General features: G+C 41.1%; 1 protein-coding gene across 5 annotated transcripts in view; it reads right to left on the bottom strand.

The window, feature by feature from the left end:
- Positions 1 to 206: 206 nt before the first annotated feature.
- Positions 207 to 21,590, bottom strand: part of matn4 (matrilin 4) — a 43,518-nt gene continuing 22,134 nt past the window's right edge. For 3 of the 5 annotated variants that reach the window (XM_028576221.1, XM_028576220.1, XM_028576222.1), the window contains exons 3-17: positions 19,248 to 19,423; positions 18,946 to 19,104; positions 17,596 to 17,827; positions 15,356 to 15,478; positions 13,860 to 13,982; positions 12,093 to 12,215; positions 10,126 to 10,248; positions 9,406 to 9,528; positions 8,867 to 8,989; positions 7,200 to 7,297; positions 6,710 to 6,841; positions 6,189 to 6,372; positions 5,940 to 6,092; positions 4,025 to 4,129; positions 207 to 2,284 (exon numbers count right to left, since the gene is read on the bottom strand). In XM_028576221.1, coding sequence (XP_028432022.1) covers positions 2,226 to 2,284; positions 4,025 to 4,129; positions 5,940 to 6,092; positions 6,189 to 6,372; positions 6,710 to 6,841; positions 7,200 to 7,297; positions 8,867 to 8,989; positions 9,406 to 9,528; positions 10,126 to 10,248; positions 12,093 to 12,215; positions 13,860 to 13,982; positions 15,356 to 15,478; positions 17,596 to 17,827; positions 18,946 to 19,104; positions 19,248 to 19,423 — 2,036 coding nt within the window. In that variant the 3' untranslated portion in view covers positions 207 to 2,225. The remainder of the gene's footprint in view (positions 2,285 to 4,024; positions 4,130 to 5,939; positions 6,093 to 6,188; positions 6,373 to 6,709; positions 6,842 to 7,199; positions 7,298 to 8,866; positions 8,990 to 9,405; positions 9,529 to 10,125; positions 10,249 to 12,092; positions 12,216 to 13,859; positions 13,983 to 15,355; positions 15,479 to 17,595; positions 17,828 to 18,945; positions 19,105 to 19,247; positions 19,424 to 21,590) is intronic. The other 2 variants (XM_028576223.1, XM_028576224.1) reach the window with 2 other exon arrangements.

Below are 21,590 nucleotides of genomic sequence, written 5' to 3'. Positions count from 1 at the left end.
TTAGTGCATATTTAATGAGATAATGCCATTTCAGAAAACGTGTTATACAAACAAAATACTTGCTATAATGTCAGTAATCAACTAGGGAAGTTGAGTTTTTATTTTATTCACATGTAGTGTCTCACCTTAAAAAACTAATTGAATTTTCAAGTGAAAAATGAAACTTTTGTTTGTCAAAGACTTCCTTCCCCAAGACAACACATCACTCAAAAGTGAAAAGTTCTTTTATTGCCTTCTGTGCTGTAATACATCATCCGAAAAAAATACAAAAAGGTATATAAAATATACAAAAACATACAGGCATTCAAATATAAAGGGGTATACATTTGTGGTGGTCTTTTGTTTTTATACAAAACTACAAGAGAGAGACAGACAATCTACCAAAGTAATGTTGGTCATTAATTTACATACAGTGCCCTGTGAGGCCTCTCATTCTCCGTTAGTCTGAAGTAACTAGATAATGTCAGACTGGTCAGGCATTGCTGATGATGTAACGGACCACTTTAGGGCAAAGATGGACAAAATAATGTAATGTGAACCACTTTTTTTGGTATTAATAATAATCAGACATGTTTAGGGCACTGTAAGACAACATCTAGAAAGTGCAGAGTAGAGAACAAATTTGATTAACAAATGTGAGACCATATTTATTTTGAGTAAAATACTGGTTCCTGTCATATCTGGTTCATCACATTTTCTCTGTCAACAACAGACCACAGCTTTAGTGAACAGTGATACTTGAAACTTCTTAGCTTCCCTTTTTGTTTTTAAATCTAAACCACTGTCCTCTTCATCAGTCCTCAGACCTATGATCAAAACTAGTTTAGACGGGGAAACAAGTAATGATTTGGTATGAACATGCCCCGAGCCAATTTAATATTGGGAGTGGTAACAACACTTAATTTTATAAAATCTCTTTTCTCTAAATTGCTATTCTACTGTGGTAGAAAAGCAAACAAACAAGCTGCTATAAATACATCACATTTAACAAACCGTACAAAACAGATCAAGTATAAAAAGGCACTAACAGACGAATGGTGTGTGGCGACGAATGAATACTGAGCGTGATGAAAACTTTTTCGCTATTATTTTTTTTTTGTGCTTGTGTCTAATATCTACACTACATTGATTACATCTAGTTTACAAAGATAGCCGACATGCCTGCAATCCCCTTTGTGTGTCTGACTTTTTATCCTTTATGTAGGTACACACAAATCCCAAAAGTTAAAGGGTAAATTTGGTATTTTTCAACCTGGACCCTACTGACTTATGTTTTTGTGTCTAAGTGACTGATGGGAACAATGATCTTTATCATCGCAAAACGCACTTCATTCAAAGTCAACAGAAACAAAATAAAACTATCAAATGCCGTCTTGGTTTGTCTTTCTACTGTTCCAACAGTCACCACTCTGGATTGATTGAAACTAAACCCTTCATTTACCTATTTACATGTGTTGGCTCTATACAAGGCTAAATGTATTTATTATTTAAATGAAGTCTGGTGATTTGGCAATAGCGATTTCTAGGGTGTTTCTGCTTTATCAAAAAGGATTGATTATTATATTTTTAACAAAAAGGTCCATCTCTGTAGGGATCCTCTGCATAATGTTGTCAGACACTTGGAATAATAATCTGAGCCTGTCGGTGGCAAAAACAGAACTTTTAGTGGACTGAAATTGCTGATTCACATTTACTCTATGTATTTGATTGCATTCCAGTTGTGGCCACCGGTTACAGCGTTCTTGCTCAATACCGGATCAATTGCAAAGATGTTTGTCCACATCAGTCACTTAGTCAGCAATCCATTGGTAAACTAGGATCCATGTTGGAAAATACCGAAATAACTCTTTAACAGATGTCCTGGGAAAACTTGGAAATGTTGTTTTATGAAGGCATTTGTTTACAGTTGTTTTGCCCAGTGATGGGTGGGAAAGTGGATGTAGTCTTTGTTGTATGTTGTATTATTTTAAACAAAGTGTACAAATTAGGTAATTTACATTGATACCAGAAATATGATTCTATATCACAAGCTTTCAGATACGTGTCATCCTCATAAAGGTGAAGAGCAACAAGCCGACTGAAGGCTACAAAGGCTTTGTGAAAAGACACTTTGGTTTTGTCCATTGATTGGAAAGGTTTCTGATGTGCCCTCCTCTTCCTCACTCTGTTATTCTTTCTTTTTCCCTGTGGCGTCCTGTCCGCTCACTGCGATGAAGATCACTTCCTCACTTCCTGGAGAGAAGCTGGTTCTCCAGCTGCTCCAGACGAGCAGTCATCCCAGATAGTAGACAGCTGATTAAGGAATAATAATGACATGGATGTGTTAAACTGTCTACATTGCACGGCAGCTGGATTTTCGTGATATCAAAAGATCATCCGAGAGTCACAGAGGAAGAAGATACATCAGGCTTTCTTACACACATAATACTTGTTAGTAGATACATTCATTGTTGTTCTTTGTTGAGAAATTAGACAAGAGCAAAATATCAGAGGCCTTTTTCTTTAAATTTTCCCAGATTTGTTTGTTACATGGCAGGAGGGGTTGATGCATAGAGTATAAGTGAAGCCAAAACACCTGGATAACCCCTGGTGGCTGGCTGCAGTATAGGTCATAAGCCCCGCCCTCCTCCATGTGATCAGATGGGACATGGACTAAACTAAAAAATCAAAGTACACGTCAAATAAATTTTTCCCAAAGATGGTTTCTGACCTTTTTAGGTAGTTCTGATCACGCGGTTTGTCTATTTTTCTGACCAGTTTGGTTTTTATTAGTTACTTAATGCATTAGAAACGGGCTGAAACGTCATGATTGATCGCTGTGATTGAGTCACGATTGGTCGGGCAGGTATATAGGGGGGAGTTTGATACCGCGTCTCCACTGCCCAATCACCACTGTGCAGACTCAAAATTACAAGATGGCAGCGACTGTATCTGGGAGATTTTGGCCAAGGGGCTAAGTCTCTCTCCGGAACGTGTAGCTCCTATGGTGCCATTTTGATGCTATCAAGCCATCACCTCCCGTTAGCATTCCATTGACTCCCATTCATTTTGGCGCCACTTTGACAGTGAATAACTTTACATCTGAAGCATTTATAGACTCTATTTGTCCATTCTTTATATCTAAAGAAACACATGTATAAAAGGCTCCATTACCTTGAACCTCACGTTATGGCTCCGTAGCAGATGTTTTGGTAAAAATAGGCTATGGTCATAACCACGCAACTTACTGTCGCATAGTAGAGGAATTACCGTACAGTACAGGAGAAGCTCGCAGGCAGTATTGACATACATTCTCTGTTTAAGTTTAATAACTAATGTTAACTAGCATTTTAGTTAGCAATAATTAGCCTCTGCCTATGTTATCTCCTTACATATACCTACGCTCTCCGTCTCTGCAAGATTGGGAATGAGTGAGATTTCTCTTGGCACAGCTACCAGAAGACTTACAACTTTCAGACACGTTGCTCACGTCACATCTATATCTTCGAGCTCAGTTGGAGGCTGCGCAGTACGCTCAGCCATCACCGGAAAAGTGCTTCTAATATCCTTCACTGGTCTCCGTTGGTCCAGTTTATATAATGTCTATGATTTTGGCTTCACTTTTGTACAGTGGGAAGAAGTGAAGACCATCTTTATATACAGTGTATAGGCGAGACCTGGAACAGTTGTGGGAAGAATTTTGGACTGATGTAAGGTATAGGTTTGCCAATGGATGTCAAATCAGTTAAAAGAACGATGTAGCTTAAGCCATAGTGCCACATCTGTTAAATCCATTATCTTGGCCTTAAAATCACATTTTTATTATATTACCACTGAAACAAATGTTGCACAGAGAAGTGTATTTCCTGTCTTAGTCATTGGTAGCTTTATGTGTTTGTCCCTGTTTTGAACTGCCAGCAGTTTCTTACCACCGATCCAAATTAGAAACTTGCATGTCACTGAGGCTATAAAGAATATTAAATAATCAGTGTTTTGGTTCCTTGGTGCTTGGACAAAGATGTTTTTTTTTTTTTTTAAAGGATATGTTTCTGTGTGAGCTGCTCCAGGTTGCTCATGGTGGCCTGCTGGAACTCCACCAGACTCTCGCAGGCACAAGGGTCCTTCACCTCGATCTCCCCCTGACTCTCCTCTGCAAAGACACAAAGAAAGATGGTTACAGACAGATAAACAATTTCACTTTTAGGTCACTTTCACACCTGTAGTTCGGGAGACTCAATCTAATCAAATCAAAAGAACTTTATTTTTCCCATTAGGGAACTTCGTTTGTGGTCAGGCACATTCAATCACAACATACAACAATACATAGTATGTATTATTCATACCAGAGAATAAATAAATGCTAAATACTAATGCGATTCGGGTGTTTTTTGCACTTTTAATTTGGTTTGGTTTGTGTTCACACTGCACTTTGTCAAACGCACCAAACATTGTAAAGAAATGTCACTAAAATGTCTAAACACTTGCTGGTGTATTGGACAGACTATCCAAGTGAAACTCGCCGACACTTATATATACATATATAAATAATGGGGAAATATCAAATTTATGACGTCTTGGGTGTTTGATTTCAACATATTTTGTCTTTATGATGCAGTTATTAGTTTCTTAAAGAAGAAACAGATGATCATAAAATATAATGCATTCCTGCAGTTTAAACTGCACATCAGCAGTTTGTGAATTATTTAGCTTTAGTGTCCCTTTGGACCACCTTAAAATGTTCACACATTAAAGCAACAAGTTAAAACTCTAAAGAAAAAAAAAACACCTTTTATTTTATTATGTTTCTTGTGTTTGACCTTTGTTCTTTGGGTATTTATTTCTTTACATTTAAGTGAGTGTTTAGTTTTTTCCAGCTGTCATCATGTCCTTCTGTCAGCAGATGGAGCCAAAGAACATCATTACAGTGACTTGTCGGTTTACACTGGAACTGCTTTTACATGTGAGGCTCATCTTTTGAATGTAACTTTATGTTGAACATAATCTTATATTTATATTTGTGGGGTATTTTAGGCCTTTATTTTTATAGGACAGCTGAATAAATGAAAGTGGATTGAGAGAGGGGGAATGACATGCAGCAAAGGTGCCGCAGGTCGGAGTCAAACCTGCGGCTGTTGCATCGAGAAGTGAACCTCTATATATGGGCGCGTGCTCTACCAGGTGTGCTACCCAGGCGCCCATGTTGAGCATAATCTTAAAAAAATATAATTAGTTTGTTGATTTTAGAAGTAAAATGTTTTTATTATGTATATGGTATTGGAATTGATTTAATGGTTAAGTAAGTTAAACATAAACTAGAGATTGTAACAGAAGAGTTTATTAAGATCATATACACCAAACCTTTTCAGTGAATCATGATACATTTTTGTCTTTAATGCAAAATCTATCCTTATCTTTCATATAAAGTAAATATATTTCTTGTTCATCTGCAGTGGAGTAAATATTTACAGTTGAACAAAAGAAATAATCACTTTTACTAAACAAAGTGTTACTTTACAACAAATTTTCCGATACGCTCTACAGACTAAAGCTGTTTTCTAATATAACATTTGGGACAATGTAAGGTGCAACACATTATCTTGTGTTTCCTTTTCTCACAAATAGCACACAACATGAGATTGTCCGTGTCAAACGCGTTCCCACTTACTGGAATACTTTGTTTGGTTAAGGCGAATGGGTAAGCCAATAATGTAATTGTAATGTGGTGGTTTCAGTTTTTCAGTATCGGGAGATGCGGCTCATATACTGTGTAACTAAAAGGACATAGTCATTTCATGCATAGTTTTTTAGTTTGCATAACTGCAGTTTAAAACCAAAACTTACCAAGTCAAATGTATACAACGTTACAAAAACATGAACCTTGGTCCGGACCTTGGTTCAGACGTTCAGGTGTGAAACGGCCCTATGTATTGTACACTGCGTTCAGATCCTGAGTCTTGTACCTGGGCACACGTTGAGTTTGAGGTTCTCAGCGATGTTGCTGATGGCAGTGAAGTCGGTGGTGTAATAGAAATGTTTCTCCTGAGGCTCAGATGCAATCTCACGAAGCTCATCTTCCACAGCTTTTCCCACGCCCACGGCGTACATGGTGATACCTGTGTACAGATTTCATGTCAGCATCATTGCGCAGGGACTGGAATGAGAATAATGACTGTAGATGTGGTTCGACCCTCACGGCAGTTGAGTCTTACCGGCTTCTTTGGCCTTCTTGGCATACTCTGTGATGTCGTCCTGCGAGCGTCCGTCTGTGAAGACCAGTCCGATTCGGGGGATGTTGCGGCTGGAAGGACGAGCGCCCTCTGACTCTAAGAAGCTGTTCTCCAGCATGTGTTTCAGGGCCAGACCTGTCATAGTGCCTTTCTCCATGTAGTCAACCTAGACAAGGACAGTCCCAAGTGTTGGCATTTCTTTTACTATGAGCTCAACACAGACTAAGAGACTGTTCTTGTTGGACAGTCATGAAATAAAAGTCTGTGTAGGAATGATGCATATTATGATTAAGCAATATTACGCTTCGCTTCCCTTCACTTCGATGCGGATAGACCTTGTGCCAAGGTCCGTAAGCGTTACTGTCGTTGAATCAAACCCTCTTGTGTGATATTCCAATGAAATAATGGTGACGACAATTTTTTTTAGCAGATGTCTTAGTTACTGGTATAACAAAATTGAGCTACTTGTTACAAAATGAATGTAGGCCCGCCAACAACTTTACCTTCATGACTGCAGCTTTGATCTCTTCAGCGGTGTGGTACATGTTGAGGGGGAACTCCGTCCGGACCCGGCTGGAGTACTGAACCAGACCCACCCTGGTGCCATGAGCAGACACGTCCAGAGAGTCCACAACCTGGAGGAGGTGACACAAGAGACAGGTACCTCTATTAGTGTGCTTCTATTGTTAATTTTTTGTTTATTATTGCTTTTTAAATAAAAATATTCCTACATCACTACAACCTGTGTTCAGATTAACTGTCGGTGGATTCATCCATACACCTACTCTGTGTAGGAATTGGGTATTCTTGCAGATATTTAATAAGCAATAGCTCATGACAGGCCATGGTATGTTGTGATTGTATCACAGCTAAGGGGCGTTGTTTGGTCTGACGCAAAACCTCTTTTGATCAACCCTTAAAACAAAGTCACATAACTACACAAGCAGACTAACCGATCGATAGGGCTGGGTAAGTATATAAAACATGCCTCACCTGGTTGACAAACTTTTTGACCAGCTCAAAGTTTTGGGGGCGGACACTCTTGGAGCCGTCGATCAGAAGCACCAGGTCGATGTTGGCCGACTTGCAGGCTGAAGGAGAGAGAGATGACAAGGAATACTAACAACATACATAGTCCTGATGTTTGCTCTTGAGAATTCACAGGTGTAATTTATTTTGTACAGCTCGATTTGTTTTAAAAAGGTGGACTGATAAATCTACACGACAAATCTATCTAATCTATACTTATCACAGATGCGGTATTTTTGAATATGTCGGCCGATTAATAACAAGAGACTGTGGCAAAGACATATTTAAGTAGAAGTAGTCTCTACCGACGACGTTTCACTTCCGGGAATGCTCTAGTGCTGCTGGAAAGTCCGCCATTTGTCCCTAATTTTCCACCGGATGTCCGTTACCTTCTGCTGTCTTTGTGCCTCCGGTGGATTTCTGAGGACTATGGTTAACTGCTCCTCAGATCTCTGCAAGGTAAATCCAGACAGCTAGCTAGACTATCTGTCCAATCTGAGTTTTCTGTTGCACGACTAAAACTACTTTTGAACGTACACATGTTCCACCAAAACAAGTTCCTTCCCGAGGCTATTTTGCAGAGACACCGTGGCTGTTTAGCACTGCCCAAGACAATTGTGATTGGTTTAAACTAAAGAAATGCCAATAAACGAGAGCATGTTTTTTCTCCCATCCCTGAATACTGTGTGGATTAGTCAGACCCTCCTCCGCAGTGCTGTGGAGGAAGGTCTGGCAATGCGATGACTAAAGTAAAAGTAATTTACAAACAGTAGCCATTACATATTTTATTTTTCAACTGTAAAATGTCCTTTGTACTTTGTATCCTGGTCTCAATGCTTTAACAACTAAATTTACAGAATATTCATTAAAATATGTGTTTATGTTAAAGGGGGTGGGGGGGCAGCCTATATTGAATACCCTTTACCTGCCTTTTAGTAAGAGATATTGTAAATGAGAAAAAAAAACTGAACTGAACTGGCATCTCTCCAGCTGCCAGTCCACACTCCGTACTTCGGTTGAGCCGCGACCGTCCGGTTCCTAACCCAACTCCCTACGGACTGAGCTACTGCAAAAGAACATCCCATCTTTGTCCGGCCAGTTCCTCCCAGACATAACTGAGCTGCTTTCAACATCAGTATGGGATTTGGTTTATTTTCGCACACACATTTATTTCATCTTACCTAATTTCTTGCTCTAAAGGCCTCGTTCAGACCAGAAAAATAGATAGTTTATAGATCTTGACATTTCCAACCGCACTTGAAGGCAGCTTCATTTCACGGAGCAAGAGAAAAAGAAAAGAGATGGTGGGACTGAGTAAACAATCAGCTGTTCCACAAACTCCCAGGCAGTTCAGTGCTTGGGTTTGGTGTTTGGAAACTTTCTTGTGGCAGCAGTAGAGGCAGTGATGTTTCCTGTTTCCCGCAGGGGACTCTAACACCGCCTGAAAACACACTGACTGATTGTCAGTTACATGATTGGCAAGTTGTGTTTCATGAATCTGAGTAATCAGTATTATAATCGGGTCTGCGTTGAAGAACACCGAACCTGTCCTGTTATGCCCACACTGGGTTTGTACCTCAGCGACAGATGATTTTCTGTAACACAGATCATTAATCAGAGAGTTGACTTACTGCCGCAGCTCTTGCCGTCCTCCTGCAGCAGCTGTCCCTCCGGACAGATGCAGTAGTACGATCCTAGAGTGCTGACACACTGGTGCTCACAGCCGTGCTCCACTGTGTTACACATGTCCATGTCTGCAGACACAGAGACAATAAACACACGTTACATGTGGTGGAAACTAACTGCCAGGTGTTGGGGAGTGACCGAATAAATAGAACAGCATCTGGTGCCACCTATTGGTTGTTGGGGCACACTGCAGCTACTGTAGCTGCTTCTTGAAAAAATGATTTCCCCCCCTTAACTGCCACAGCAATAACACGTAATTACAGCAGATATTACGTGAAATGAAACCAGTAACTTCTGTAGAGGTTATAGATACACATTCAATGATGGGTGTGCAGACTCGATAGTCAAACACCTGGCCCTTTTCGGCCTTTTTTCTTAAAATCTGAAAACAACCAAATGAATGTGCATTTGAAGTCAGAGCAGTGACAACACACATCAGATGAGCTGAGGTGAAAACACACGACATAAAGAAAGATTTACTGACTTGTGCAGGTCTTCTTGTCTTTGTTGAGCTTGAATCCTTTGTTGCAGTCGCAGGTGAAGACGCCAGGAGCACTGATACAGATCTGTTCACAGTCATGCTTCCCCTCGGCACACAGGTCAATGGCTAAATAACACACACACACACACACACACACACGTTAGACGTTACACAAGTTATTTCCCATTTATCATTAATGGTACCGTGGAACATTTTTCTGTTTCTATGTGCATTTGGTCCTACTTTTGTGTCTTCAAGTGCAAGTAAAGCCAGCCGATCTTTTAAGAAATATGCTACTGACCAAGTATTTGAAAGACCATTACGGGCTGCAGCTACAGCATTGATATATTTTACAATTTAATTAATTTGTTAATTAAAACAAATTTAATTTTGTAGTCCTGTAGTCCAGTTCAAACTGCTTATGTACTCTGATCAACGGTCCAAAGACCCAACATGATTTAATTTACAGTGACATGAAACAGAAGCAGCAAGAATTCACATAAAGAAGCTGGAGGCACTAATTTTGATTTTTTTTTACTTACATTACTAATTGATTATCAAAATGGAAAAAAAATGTGGCTGCACTCCTGCTGCAGGAGACCGTAGATGCACCAGGAGCGATTTCCTTTCATTGTAAGTGTGCGTTGTTGGTGTGTGTACAGCTGTGTGTGTGTGTGTGTGTGTGTGTGTGTGTGTGTGTTTTTGCGCGAGGGCCTGACTAACGTGTGCAGGTCTTCTTGTCTTTGTTGAGTGTGTATCCTTCGTTGCAGTCGCAGGTGAAGACGCCGGGCGCGCTGATGCAGATTTGTTCACAGTCATGTTTCCCTTCAGCGCACAGGTCAATGGCTAAATAACACACACACACACACACACACACATTGAATTAAAGTGTGTGTTTTTTGGGCATTTATTTCCATACATACCCTACATACTCTCTCTTTAAATAAGCCTGTAATACCATAATCCAGTTTGGGGAGGGTTAAAGCTAGCCTGCCTCTGCCCTCCTACGTACTTCCGCTCAATTTTCATTTTCCTTCAGTATATCGTCTGGGTTTGCGGCATATTCGCGGGTTTTCTCCGGTCCAATCAGCGAACAGAGGGAGTGGCTGAGAACGATGACGTTGAGATCCTGTGCTAGTTTGAGTTGTATAGTTAAGGATTGGCGTTGTGGCAACGCTGCCGAATATCCGGAAGTTAAAGCCCGAGCAAGAACAATCTTTGCTGAGTTGTGTTGGTGGCCATGATGTTGTGGCCCTCTTCCCCACAGGGGTTCAGGAAAAGTTTGATTTTCTCGCTCCATTAGTGGTGAAGGAGTTGGCTAAGGCGAACGCAAGTGAAGTATCTGTTGTTGTAAGTTTATTTGATTAGGACAATGCACAATAATCAACATTTCTGTAAATGACCATTTTATATGACTTGTAAGCTTTATCTGAATTATCTATATGACCTGTACTTAGGATTCGGCATAATGATGATCACTTCCATAGGAAATGGCCACAGGAGACATCTGGAAAGAATTATCCATGGGGTCTCATCTTCATTATAGAGAGATCTTTTTTTGTACATGCGCCAATTAGTTAAATTATCATTCCCACCCCCATCTATGTCACACAATGCACAGAATATATACCATGTCTTAAACAGCAGAACTTCAGAGTGACTATGGAGAATCTGGATCTGTCGCTCTCCGGGCTCTGCAGGGCTTGTAAATTGATGCTGAATTCTTTGATGTAAATAAACCTTTATAATCAAGAACAGCGTCGGCGGATTCCTCTCCATACAGCATCGCTACAAAATACACCACACTAGCGATGCTAAGCCATCACGACCAAACGTTAGTGATTGGTTATGGCAGATCCAGAGTGGCTCTGGGCAGATCCAATAGTTTTAAACTTCAACAGAGTACCTGCCTTCAAGGAACTTAACACTTGGAGAGTGGCCAGACTCTCTGTACAAATGAAATGCATGAAAGTCTGGTGGGACCAGGCTAGGTTAAAGCTGCAGAAGGCAAAAAGCAAACCAGAATTTGAAGTAGAGTGAGACCTTCTCTTCCTGCAGCTCTCCCTCTCCCCTCTGTCTAGTCCCGACCATCAGACAAGCACTGGCTTCATACAGTAACCTGTACGAGTACTAATCGTTCATTTCTTGCTAATGCCGTTATATAACAGCAATAATATGAAAATTACTCATTCTTCTATGTACAGTTCTGCACTGTATTTAGATACATGACAATACAGTCTCTTATCTTTTAGTTTAGCCTTTAATTAGCTGCAGCCCTGACACTTTGGCCACAGTTAGCAGAACTTTCACCGAAGGGACTCACACGTGCATCTGCCCCTGTAGAACAGCCAATAGGAAAGCTCTATGAAATGACCTGTGATTGGCCAAAGTCTCCCATCACAAGCTAGATTATCTAAGGGAGGTGCAAAAGTTTAGTTTTCTCTCAGACCATTTGAGGTACAATTTGCTAAAGAATTATTATGAAATGTTTGCATCAAACAAAACGCCAAAAATAAACTGCCTTCCCCAGCTTTAAATGATCCTACTTAAATCATGCATGTGTGTAAGCGGCTCCATCAGGCAGATTTCAATGTATTAAGATCGGACCCTCCCCTCCATTATATCAGCGGCGGAGAACATAGTTCTGTTTTTATTTGTCACAAGCTTTGTCTCATGCATGCGGTACTTACCCTGGCAGGTCTTGCCGTCGTCCAGCAGCCTGTATCCCTGGTTACAGCGGCAGTGATAGCCATTGAGCACACTCACACACTCATGATCACAACTGTGGTTCCCAAACGAACAGTAGTCGATCACTGAGGGGAGGAAAGCAGCGAGGCCATAAGCAGCAGGGCGACCGGCAGCAGCATGTGTGGGATTGCATCTATGTTCCTTTTGTCTCACAATAAATCTCGTCTAAAAGAGTAACTTAATTTTTTGTGTCAATCTTTGAAATTGGTGAAACAAGCTGCAAGGTAACGTCAATGGGCAATTGCACACCTTCAATGTATGTCCACTAAAAGTGGTTGTTTCGCCACTGACTGGCTCAGATTGTTAGCCTGGCAGACCATTTTCAGTTGTAACTGAGAGTGGGTCTGGGGAATGTTCATTCACAGACCATTTCCAAAGGGGAGTCACCAATGGAGGCCACTCAAATTCCTCTGGGCGCAATTGGATAGTCCTTCAACCAATCAGACCAATGATCCGGGTGACGTAGCAGCGACAGCGGCATCAACGGGTTGCTGCGCTTTGGTGGCCGTAATGCTGAATGTAAACAAAAAGCTGCTTGCCGTCACTCCGCTATCGTCATCGCGTAAAGTCCGCCTCAACGGTTATGATTGGTGCCTCGATTTGGAAAAATTGGAAATAGGCTTGAAAGGGCTCTTGGCCAGACGGACTTGCAGAGCAAATCTCAAATTTGCCGGAAGTTCGTCAGGGTTTTCCCAGGCTATCAGATTATTTTTCTAAGTGTCTGACAACATTATGGAAAGGATCCCTACAGAGATAGACCTTGTTGTTAAAGGGTAAGATCCTTTTTGTTTAACAGTAAACAGCCTCAAAATCGACATCACCAAACCCACCAGACTCCTTTTTTTTGATTCGTCTTTCCACTGTTTCAACAATCACCACTCGTTTGGTTAAAATAAATCCTTAATTCACCCTTTTACGTGTGGAAATATGCTGCTCTATACACGCTAAAAGTATTGGTTATTTAAATAGAGTCTATTGGGTTTCTGAGCTGTTTCTGGTTAAACTATAAAGGATTTTACTCAACTTCAACAAAAAGGTCTATCTCTGTAGGGATCCTTTCCATAATGCTGTTATACACATAGAATAATAATCTGAGCCTGTCAGTGGAAAAAACAGAACTTTAAGCGGACGAAATTGACGATGTATATTTGCGTTATCGGATAACATTGCAGCCCGGTTCGCTCAATACTGGACCAATTTCAAAGACTTGTCTACATTAGTCAAGATCACAATATGTTAAGAGTTCTGTTCACTTATCTTAAATTGATATATCCTGTGAAAGCAGAATGAGAAATTATATTTCAAAGCCCAAAATTACAATTAAAGTTATGGTTGTATGGAAGTCAAGTCCTTAAGATTTAAGAATGAGAATTAGGCTAGGTTTTTTTAAAATCTTGATTCATATATTTTAGTGTTTCTAAATACTAAAGTTCTTTTTGTAAAACAAGATGTACAGGAGTATACATGATTTACAGTAAATGGACTACTTTTATTAAGACTGACAGGAGGAACAAGATTCAAACCCACACTCAGCTTCATGAATCAGCAGAGAAATCATGAATCGGCAGTTTGTGAAGGTTGAAATCCATTTCAACGTGAATGAACATGAATTCAAGCCTATCAGCACTTATGACGGACATGTGTGTTGTGTAAAATGATGTGTTGTGTTACTGTGTGTGTGTGTGTGTGTGTGTGTGTGTGTGACTAACTTGAGCAGGTCTTCTTGTCGTCATTCAGTTTGTATCCTTTGTTGCAGTTGCAGGTGAAAGACCCAGGTGAGCTGACGCAGATATGTTCACAGTCGTGTTTCCCCTGAGCACACAGATCTATGGCTGAAACACACAAGCCATTTATTGAGCAACTATTTTCATTATAATTACTTATAATATATAATTTCACTTTTTGCATGCAAGCATCTTAACTCCAGTTACAAGCCCTTGTTTCTACACTGCCAGGGTAAATATAACTTTCATCATCCCTGTGTCAAAGTGACATTTAAACTGCTAACAGTGTAGAAAGTCTTTCTCTATTATATTGGTCCATTGTGCCTTATTTGCACCTTTAGCAAAATTAATATTCTTGAGATCAGAGGGCTACATTAAAAGAATATTGTAGTTTCACCAGACAGACCCACGTCGGGGTGTAAGTGCAGTCGGATTCACTGCGGCTGTCTATTCCTTAAAGTGCTCATATTATGCTTTCTGGCTTTTTCCCCTTTCCTTTATTGTGTTATATATCTTTTTTGTGCATGTTATAGGTTTACAAAGTGAAAAAAGTGAAAGTCCACCCCAAAGGGACTTACCATCTCCAACAGAAAACACTGTTCACCAACTGCTCCAAACAGCTCTGTTGTAGTCCAGCCTTTACTTCAGAGACAAACGTGGTCACTTTGTAACACACGTTATAATGCTCGCCTAGCTGCTAGCGTGGCACGCCTTCATATTCTGCTTCTGACTGGCTAGTAGTCCTTACCTAGCTGCTGCGCATGTGCAACTCCCAACAAAGATGGAACAGAAGTGAGATGCCTCACTCTGTAGCTAAAACAGAGAGCTCAACACACAGGGTGAAAAGAGGAGCTGCAGCAATGTGCAATACAACAAAAATATGGTGTTTTTTGAAAATTAAACCATGTAAACCTATTCTGGTACAACCTCTAAATACAATTATGAACCTGAAAATGAGCATAATATGAGCACTTTAATGAATTCTCCTTCACGTCTTCTTTCCACCTCAATGGAAAACTTCATCAGGTCAAGGAAAATGAAAGGTGGAAGAATGTAATTATTTTTTATTTTATTCGACAGTTATGGTACACCTGCTTAGAGTCAAAACTCGGTCAAATCTGAGCTCCCAGACATGATATGATTCACACGTTTTTAGATTCTCCTTATCACACCAGAACTTGTCTGAGAATCATAACATTTTTATTTCTTCTTTAGTATCAAAGTAATCCAGTGAATGTCTGTACATGTATGGGTACACAGCAAACAGGACCTGCTAACAGCTTATTCGGCATACATTTAATGGAGCCAAAATGTAAACAAATATAGGCAAAACGAGGCTAAAGTTGTCGCAGTTGTCTCGATTTCGTCTGCCCATGATGTCAGAGCAAATTGTGCCACTAATGTAGAAACAACATGTCACCCATGAATGTGTGGACCCAGTTGTCTATTGTTCTTTATTTCTCGTGCGCGTCTTTTGTTACCTGCACACGTTTTGCCGTCTTCGTTCAGAGTGTATCCAGGCAGACAGAGGCAGTGGAAGGAGCCCGGGGAGCTCTCACAGATGTGCTCGCAGCCGTGGTCCGACTCCAGACACAGATCCATGCCTACGGAAGAGAGGACATCCACTTCAGCGTATGATCTCAAGGTTATGGTCATTATCAGGTTCTACACAAACTCAACATTCTCTGCCAAAGTTAAAAAAAAACATTTTGGCGATTTCACTTTTGAAATCTGAAGTAGGCTCAGTTAAAACAAATGAAATGTTGTACTTCTGAACCAATCAGGAATCTAACATTTTAATCAAATCTTACAATGCTTTTAGCTTTAAACTCTTAATAAATGATAACTAAGAATGTTTCTTCTGAATTGATGATTGTTTATTTATTTAGTTATGAATATTTATTCCACTGAGTATCAAAAACCTGGCACCTATATTACCCACAATGCCACTGTCATTACAAGCTTGTTATATTTCTTTCATAATTATTCCCTGTGTTATGGGTCAGTCCATGTCTGCTACGGAGTAGTGTGGTTTCAGCCTGAGTGACGGGGTCAGACCGACGTGCACATATGAGCGGTGTTGTGTTTGAACCCAACAAGCTGTAGGCTGACACACTGGAAGAGGACACTGATGAAGACTGACGTCCCAGGTCCTTTAATTGCATCCACGTTTCCTTCACTTGCTTCCCTTCCTCGCGTCTTAGTCTGTCCCACTGAGGAAGCATGGGAGAGGCGCGAGGAAATCATTGGTGGAGAGAGGAAATGAGGAAATGTGTTTCCAAAGGGATGAGACCTCCGTTTCCTCTGAAGCGTCACAGTAGCAACGGCTTTCAGCTACGCGGCTTCCGGGAAGGCTGCTCTCGTGTGTCCTCGCTCATAGCTCCTCGGAGATCCATCCTCGCTCCTCGGGTCGAATAAGAGCTTTGAGACTGAGGGCCAGAACAACTTCTGTGTCAAGCGAGGAGATATCAAATAAGAGACCTGAGCAGCGGCCCTTGTTTTTTTTCCTCTTTCCTCGCGTGATTTCCTCCGGTCTCTCCCATGCTTCCTCGGTGGGACGGACTGAGGTGAGAGGAAGGGAAGCAAGTGAAGGAAACGAGGATGCGATTTAACGACCTGGGACAGACCTTTGGATAAATAAAAAAGAAGACTGGAGCTGTTCTCGTTTCCCGCGCGCAACTTTAAACTGAACAACTACTCTCAGAACACGCTGGTGGAGTCAGCTGAGAGACAGCGGAGCTAGCAGGCCGTTTCAAAGCGGCAAAGTGAAGTACAGTAGCTGGGTGAGTCGCAAATACAACACAACCCCTCTCATATGTGGGGAAAAGTGCTATGGTGCTGTGGACCATTTTTTCTGTGTCCTGAATAAAGTAAAGTAAAGTTAGGTCTCATTTTCAAGTCAAATGCAGCCTGCAGGAATAGGTACCTGCTAGGCTAGCCTTTCGTATGTGGGTCCTTAGGAGCCTAGGTTAGCTTAACAACCACAACAACCATAACAACTGTCTTAAACTTTATTTGTCTGCTTTTACTCTCCTTTTCCATCTCCCACTAAAGGAAGCCGGCAACAGTCTAGAATAATAGCAGCACAGGGAAATATCTTGCACTTAAGGGATTTATAGAGGCTGTACTGAAAAAGTATTAGGTTCTGTGGGGTTAGACGGGCATGGGGTTTTTGTTTCTATCCAGGCTAGACATTCACTGTGTTTGTAATCCCAAAAGCCAACAGCATTAAATTTAAATTCCAGACTTGGCTCTTGGGTTTGAACTTGTCTTATGTTAAGGTGACTTCAAATGAAAGTAATCTATTAGTGGCATAAAGGTCTTTAGTTTCAGATTTGACAAAAATATGATCCTGTAATCCTTGAAGAATAACTCCTTTCATAGGTCAGGTATTTCATTTGATTTATGAGCTGTATTTTTTATCTGTATTTAATGTAGTCCTGGGAGAGTGAGGATTTCAGTTTTCACATTCCAGTAAAATTGAGTTTTGTGCAATTTGTGTTCATTTCACATTTCGTATTCTCATAAAACTGCACTTTCCAACAAGAAATGATGTAAATAAACCTTAAATTATACACTCAACCAAACCAAGTCTAAGTAAAGTTCAAGCCAAAGATCCTGCTATGATTGAAAAAAAAAAGGTTTTGGCAAAATACGATAATAAACAATTGTATTCTTTGGGTTTTTACAGACAGTGAAGTTCCTTCCGGTCCGGTCTTACCACAGAGCTTGTCCTGGAACTGCAGTCCAAACTGGTGAATGAGGTCAAAGGACTCCACCAGGAAGACGTGGTCTTCGAAGGGCGGGGACGCCATGGCCCTCAGTGACGCCATGTCGGCTCTGGCCACCCCCACGGCGTAGATCTCGATGCCTTTCTCTCTGGCTTCAGCTGCCACCTCCGCCACGCGGTCCTGAGGACGCCCGTCTGTCACGATCACGGCCACGTTGGGGACCTGAGGGAGGGAAACGCTCAGGATCGGTGCTCAGGTAACGTGGGGAGGAGGGGGGTGTTATATTCACAGAAAGACTGTCGGAAAATCTGACTCTTACCAAGTCGTTTGTTCAAGCAGAAAGTACGACTTATTTTAACGTTTGTGACGGCAGCAAAGCAGGAAGTAGTGTGACAAAGTATAAAAGCGCCCAAGTTCCTGCGTAAGGAGGTATGTTCAGGGGGGGGGGGGGTGGACGGGTCAAACAAACACAGGACTTTCACCCAGGTGTCCGGGGTTAATTTCCGATTTTAAAATATAAATAAACAGCAAGTTCTTTTTAACGTTATGAGCTGTCAAATTCAGCTCCACATGCATAACAGGAGGAGAAGTAACGTCTGATTTTAACCCAAACCATGATGATTTTTCCAGTCCCTCCAGAAAAACGCGATTATGCAATCGCATAATTCAATGCATATTCAGCCAAAGTCCGCATATTTATGCGGGGGCTGCATTTTTTCAAATACGCCACACTTTCGCCACATAAATTGTTGATTTCCGCGCAAAATATGCAGGGCTTGCATGATTTCATAATCCCCGCATTGTCGTTGCAAAAAAAGTCACATATATCTTAGCAGAAAGTTGAAAAATGTTGCATTTACTTCACACAACAGCAGCCATTTTCTCCTGTTGCCATGGGAACGTTATGAAGTGATGTAATTACGCGACGTGAACATCATCGAAAAGCAGGGTGTTGGGGGAATCACTTCTTTTTCTCTTTTTCATCAAACCGCAGTTTTTGCAAATTCCCGCAATTTCATTGCATGAAATTGCATAAACATTCCGCATATTCCATCGCTTTTCCATTTTTTAAGAAAACGTGCCGCATAATCAAGGATTTTTGCCCGCAACAATCACAAAAAAACTTGTTTCAACCATTTCACAACATAAACACCATATTTGTTAATGTGTTGGTGAATGATGTCAGATCAGATCTACTCTGTGACAGAGTTTGATGGAAAGTAATTCAAGCAAACCACTAACAAACTAAATAAATGTAATGAATCAAAATGCTGGCAGTGAGTCTGCAGTCTGAGTATGAACTAAATACATAAAAACAACAGGGGTCTTTATTGCACTACCTGCGGTCTGTCTCCCTCCTCGGCGATGAAAGCTGAATCCATGATATATTTGATGGCGAGTCCGGTCATGGTGCCCTGAGCGAGGGGGATGATCTCATTGATGCCTTTCACCATGGCGTCCAGTTTGGCGTGGGTCTTCAGAGAGAACTCATTGCGGAGCTGAAGAAGAAGAGCAGAGAGGCGGCCGTTTGTATCCAAGTCCTGCTCATCATCATGTTCATCAAAGTATCCTCCGCACCTTTGTCATGCAAGCTTCACTGAACAACATGGTTGAATAAATACAGATCTGGATTCTACGGTACCTGGCTGGAGTACTGGACCACGCCCACTCTGGTGGCGTTGAGCCCGATGTCCAGGGTGCTCAGGATGTCGATCATGAACTTCCTCATGGTCTCGAACTCATGTGGTCTGACGCTGCGGGAGCTGTCGATGAGGAAGACCAGATCCACCGGACCAGACTTGCATTTCTGCTCAGGACCTGAGAGGAGGGACAAAACATTTAACACGGAGGAACGAAACTGGAAATCTGGGGCTAAAAAATTAGATTTTTATCTGGGTTTCTGAAAGAGGCGAGGAGGACTAAGGACATGATTATTTTACAATTAATAATTTTTAGCCTGTGTGTATGTGTAAATATATTTTGTGTTTTGTATTTTCTGTATATTTGTCTTAAGAACCCCCCTAAAAATGTGATGATTCATCTCAAGGCGTTTCCTTCTGGTTAAGTATTTGAATTAAAAAAATAATAATCATTATACGACCAGGCACTCTGATTGGTCAACTAGACATTTAGAAAGTGCTCAAATCAGCATGACATCACACCCAGAGCCATTTGAGAACACCAGGAACATCACTTAATACACTACTCCGCCATTAACCATGTCGACGTTACTGAGTTGATTAAAAACAGTGTTTGAAACATTTGTATTAATGAAAATAAATCAGGAAACAAAGTAGATCACACAAAAACTCTGGAAATGTTTGGATCACTTCAGCTGTGCCTGTGATTCGACACTATGTTAAAAATAGCTGCTACATGTGGAGTTCGCAGAAGTACAGGAGCTAAATCTGTCGATGGAAATAGTCAATTTCGATCGACAACTTCTCAGTCCCTCCCCCCTTTCTGCTAAAGCCCAAAATGGTCTCCTAAGCCCCTACCACCACAAGGGAGAATGAATGCGTGTGCATGAGCAGTGATTGACACGCAATTTCACTAAGGGCCACACTAGAAAATCAGAGTCGCATTAAGGGCCAGACATGTATAGTGTATTGACATGCTTTTATTTAATCGAAAGTCAAACTTTTTTGACTGTATTGTTGCATGTCTCACAGCTCTGTCACTTACAGTTTGGTCGACATAAAGCAAAAAATGTTCCTTCATAGAGTTTAGCAAATCGATCTAAAAACAATGATTACCTATTTAACAACAACCTGTTTCACAGGCCTGAATATGCAAACTCACATGCTTCTGTGGGAATTTCTGAATGTCAAAGTCGGCAAATCTGCCAAATTCTGTTTTGAGTGTCGCGTAATTACAGTTTGAAAACAGTTTCCTTCTTTTTGGTTTTGGCGCACAAATAGTCGGGCCAAAATTTGTTGTAAACCTAAATTGATATGTGGGCAGGATCAGAACTTGCAAGGGGCCGGATTTGGCCCGCGGGCCTTGAGTTTGACACATGTGCACTACAGGGTTTGATTTAACGTCACATTATTGGCACTTCAATGACGCTCACAAACTAATGGAACGTGTCCATGAAAGCGTTGTTTTCATGGAAGGGATCGCCCCGCTCCCCAGCATTGCAGACTATCAGTTTCTCTTCACTGACCACTGATAGGTAAATAAACCAGTCTACACCCTCCTACAACTGCGATGGCTGCAGATGATTGGACTAACGCGTCACACGGGTCTTTTGGTTTCAAAATGGACCATAATGATTGCTTGTTGGAATACAAAAAAATACAGTAGATCACGAAAGGTGTTTCTGAAAACATTTTAAGCGAGAAATAGGCCATGCAGTTGCTGAATCTGTCTTCATTTCAGTTAAAAAGATTTTTGTGAGTTTTTGACAGGCGTTGATCCGGCCGCTACTCATTTGCATAAAGTTGGCTGGATTCAACTTGATGCAAATTAGAAGCGGGCGACTCGAGGCCCCGCTCCTCCAAAGTCCCCGCGACTCTACCAGAATGCATTGCACGGCAGCTTCCATAGAAATAAATGGGAAGCGGGGAAATGACGCTGACAGTGAACACACACTATGAGGAGCGCCCCGGTATCAGCCGCATCACTGTCGTGCCATTGATGTCACACCCTCTAGTGTAATATTGTTTAAAAGAAAACCGTAAAGATGTTTAACCAGTTGTTCCCCTTGGTGGAATTGTCAAAAAATACACACATTTCTAAACTATTTTGAACTTATAATGACATAACCTCCTCCGCCTCCTTCAGAAAACTTGTAATAATAAAAATAGTTGTCTTAATGTAAGTCTGGGGAATCTGGGGAACTTTCTTGGTGACATCTATTAAATAATCATTGATTTTACTCTATTCACCTGTAGTGTCTCGCCTGAACAAACAATGCTATACGTGGGAGAGGAATGTGAATTTTTCAAATCCTCACAGGTTTGTGTGTGTGTGTTTTTCAGTT

This window comes from Perca flavescens, chromosome 4 (genome assembly GCF_004354835.1).
Source record: "Perca flavescens isolate YP-PL-M2 chromosome 4, PFLA_1.0, whole genome shotgun sequence".
Classification (NCBI taxonomy): domain Eukaryota; kingdom Metazoa; phylum Chordata; class Actinopteri; order Perciformes; family Percidae; genus Perca; species Perca flavescens.
The sequence above is the reverse complement of the archived record's forward strand: the minus strand, read 5'-3'. Positions and strand labels throughout refer to the sequence as shown.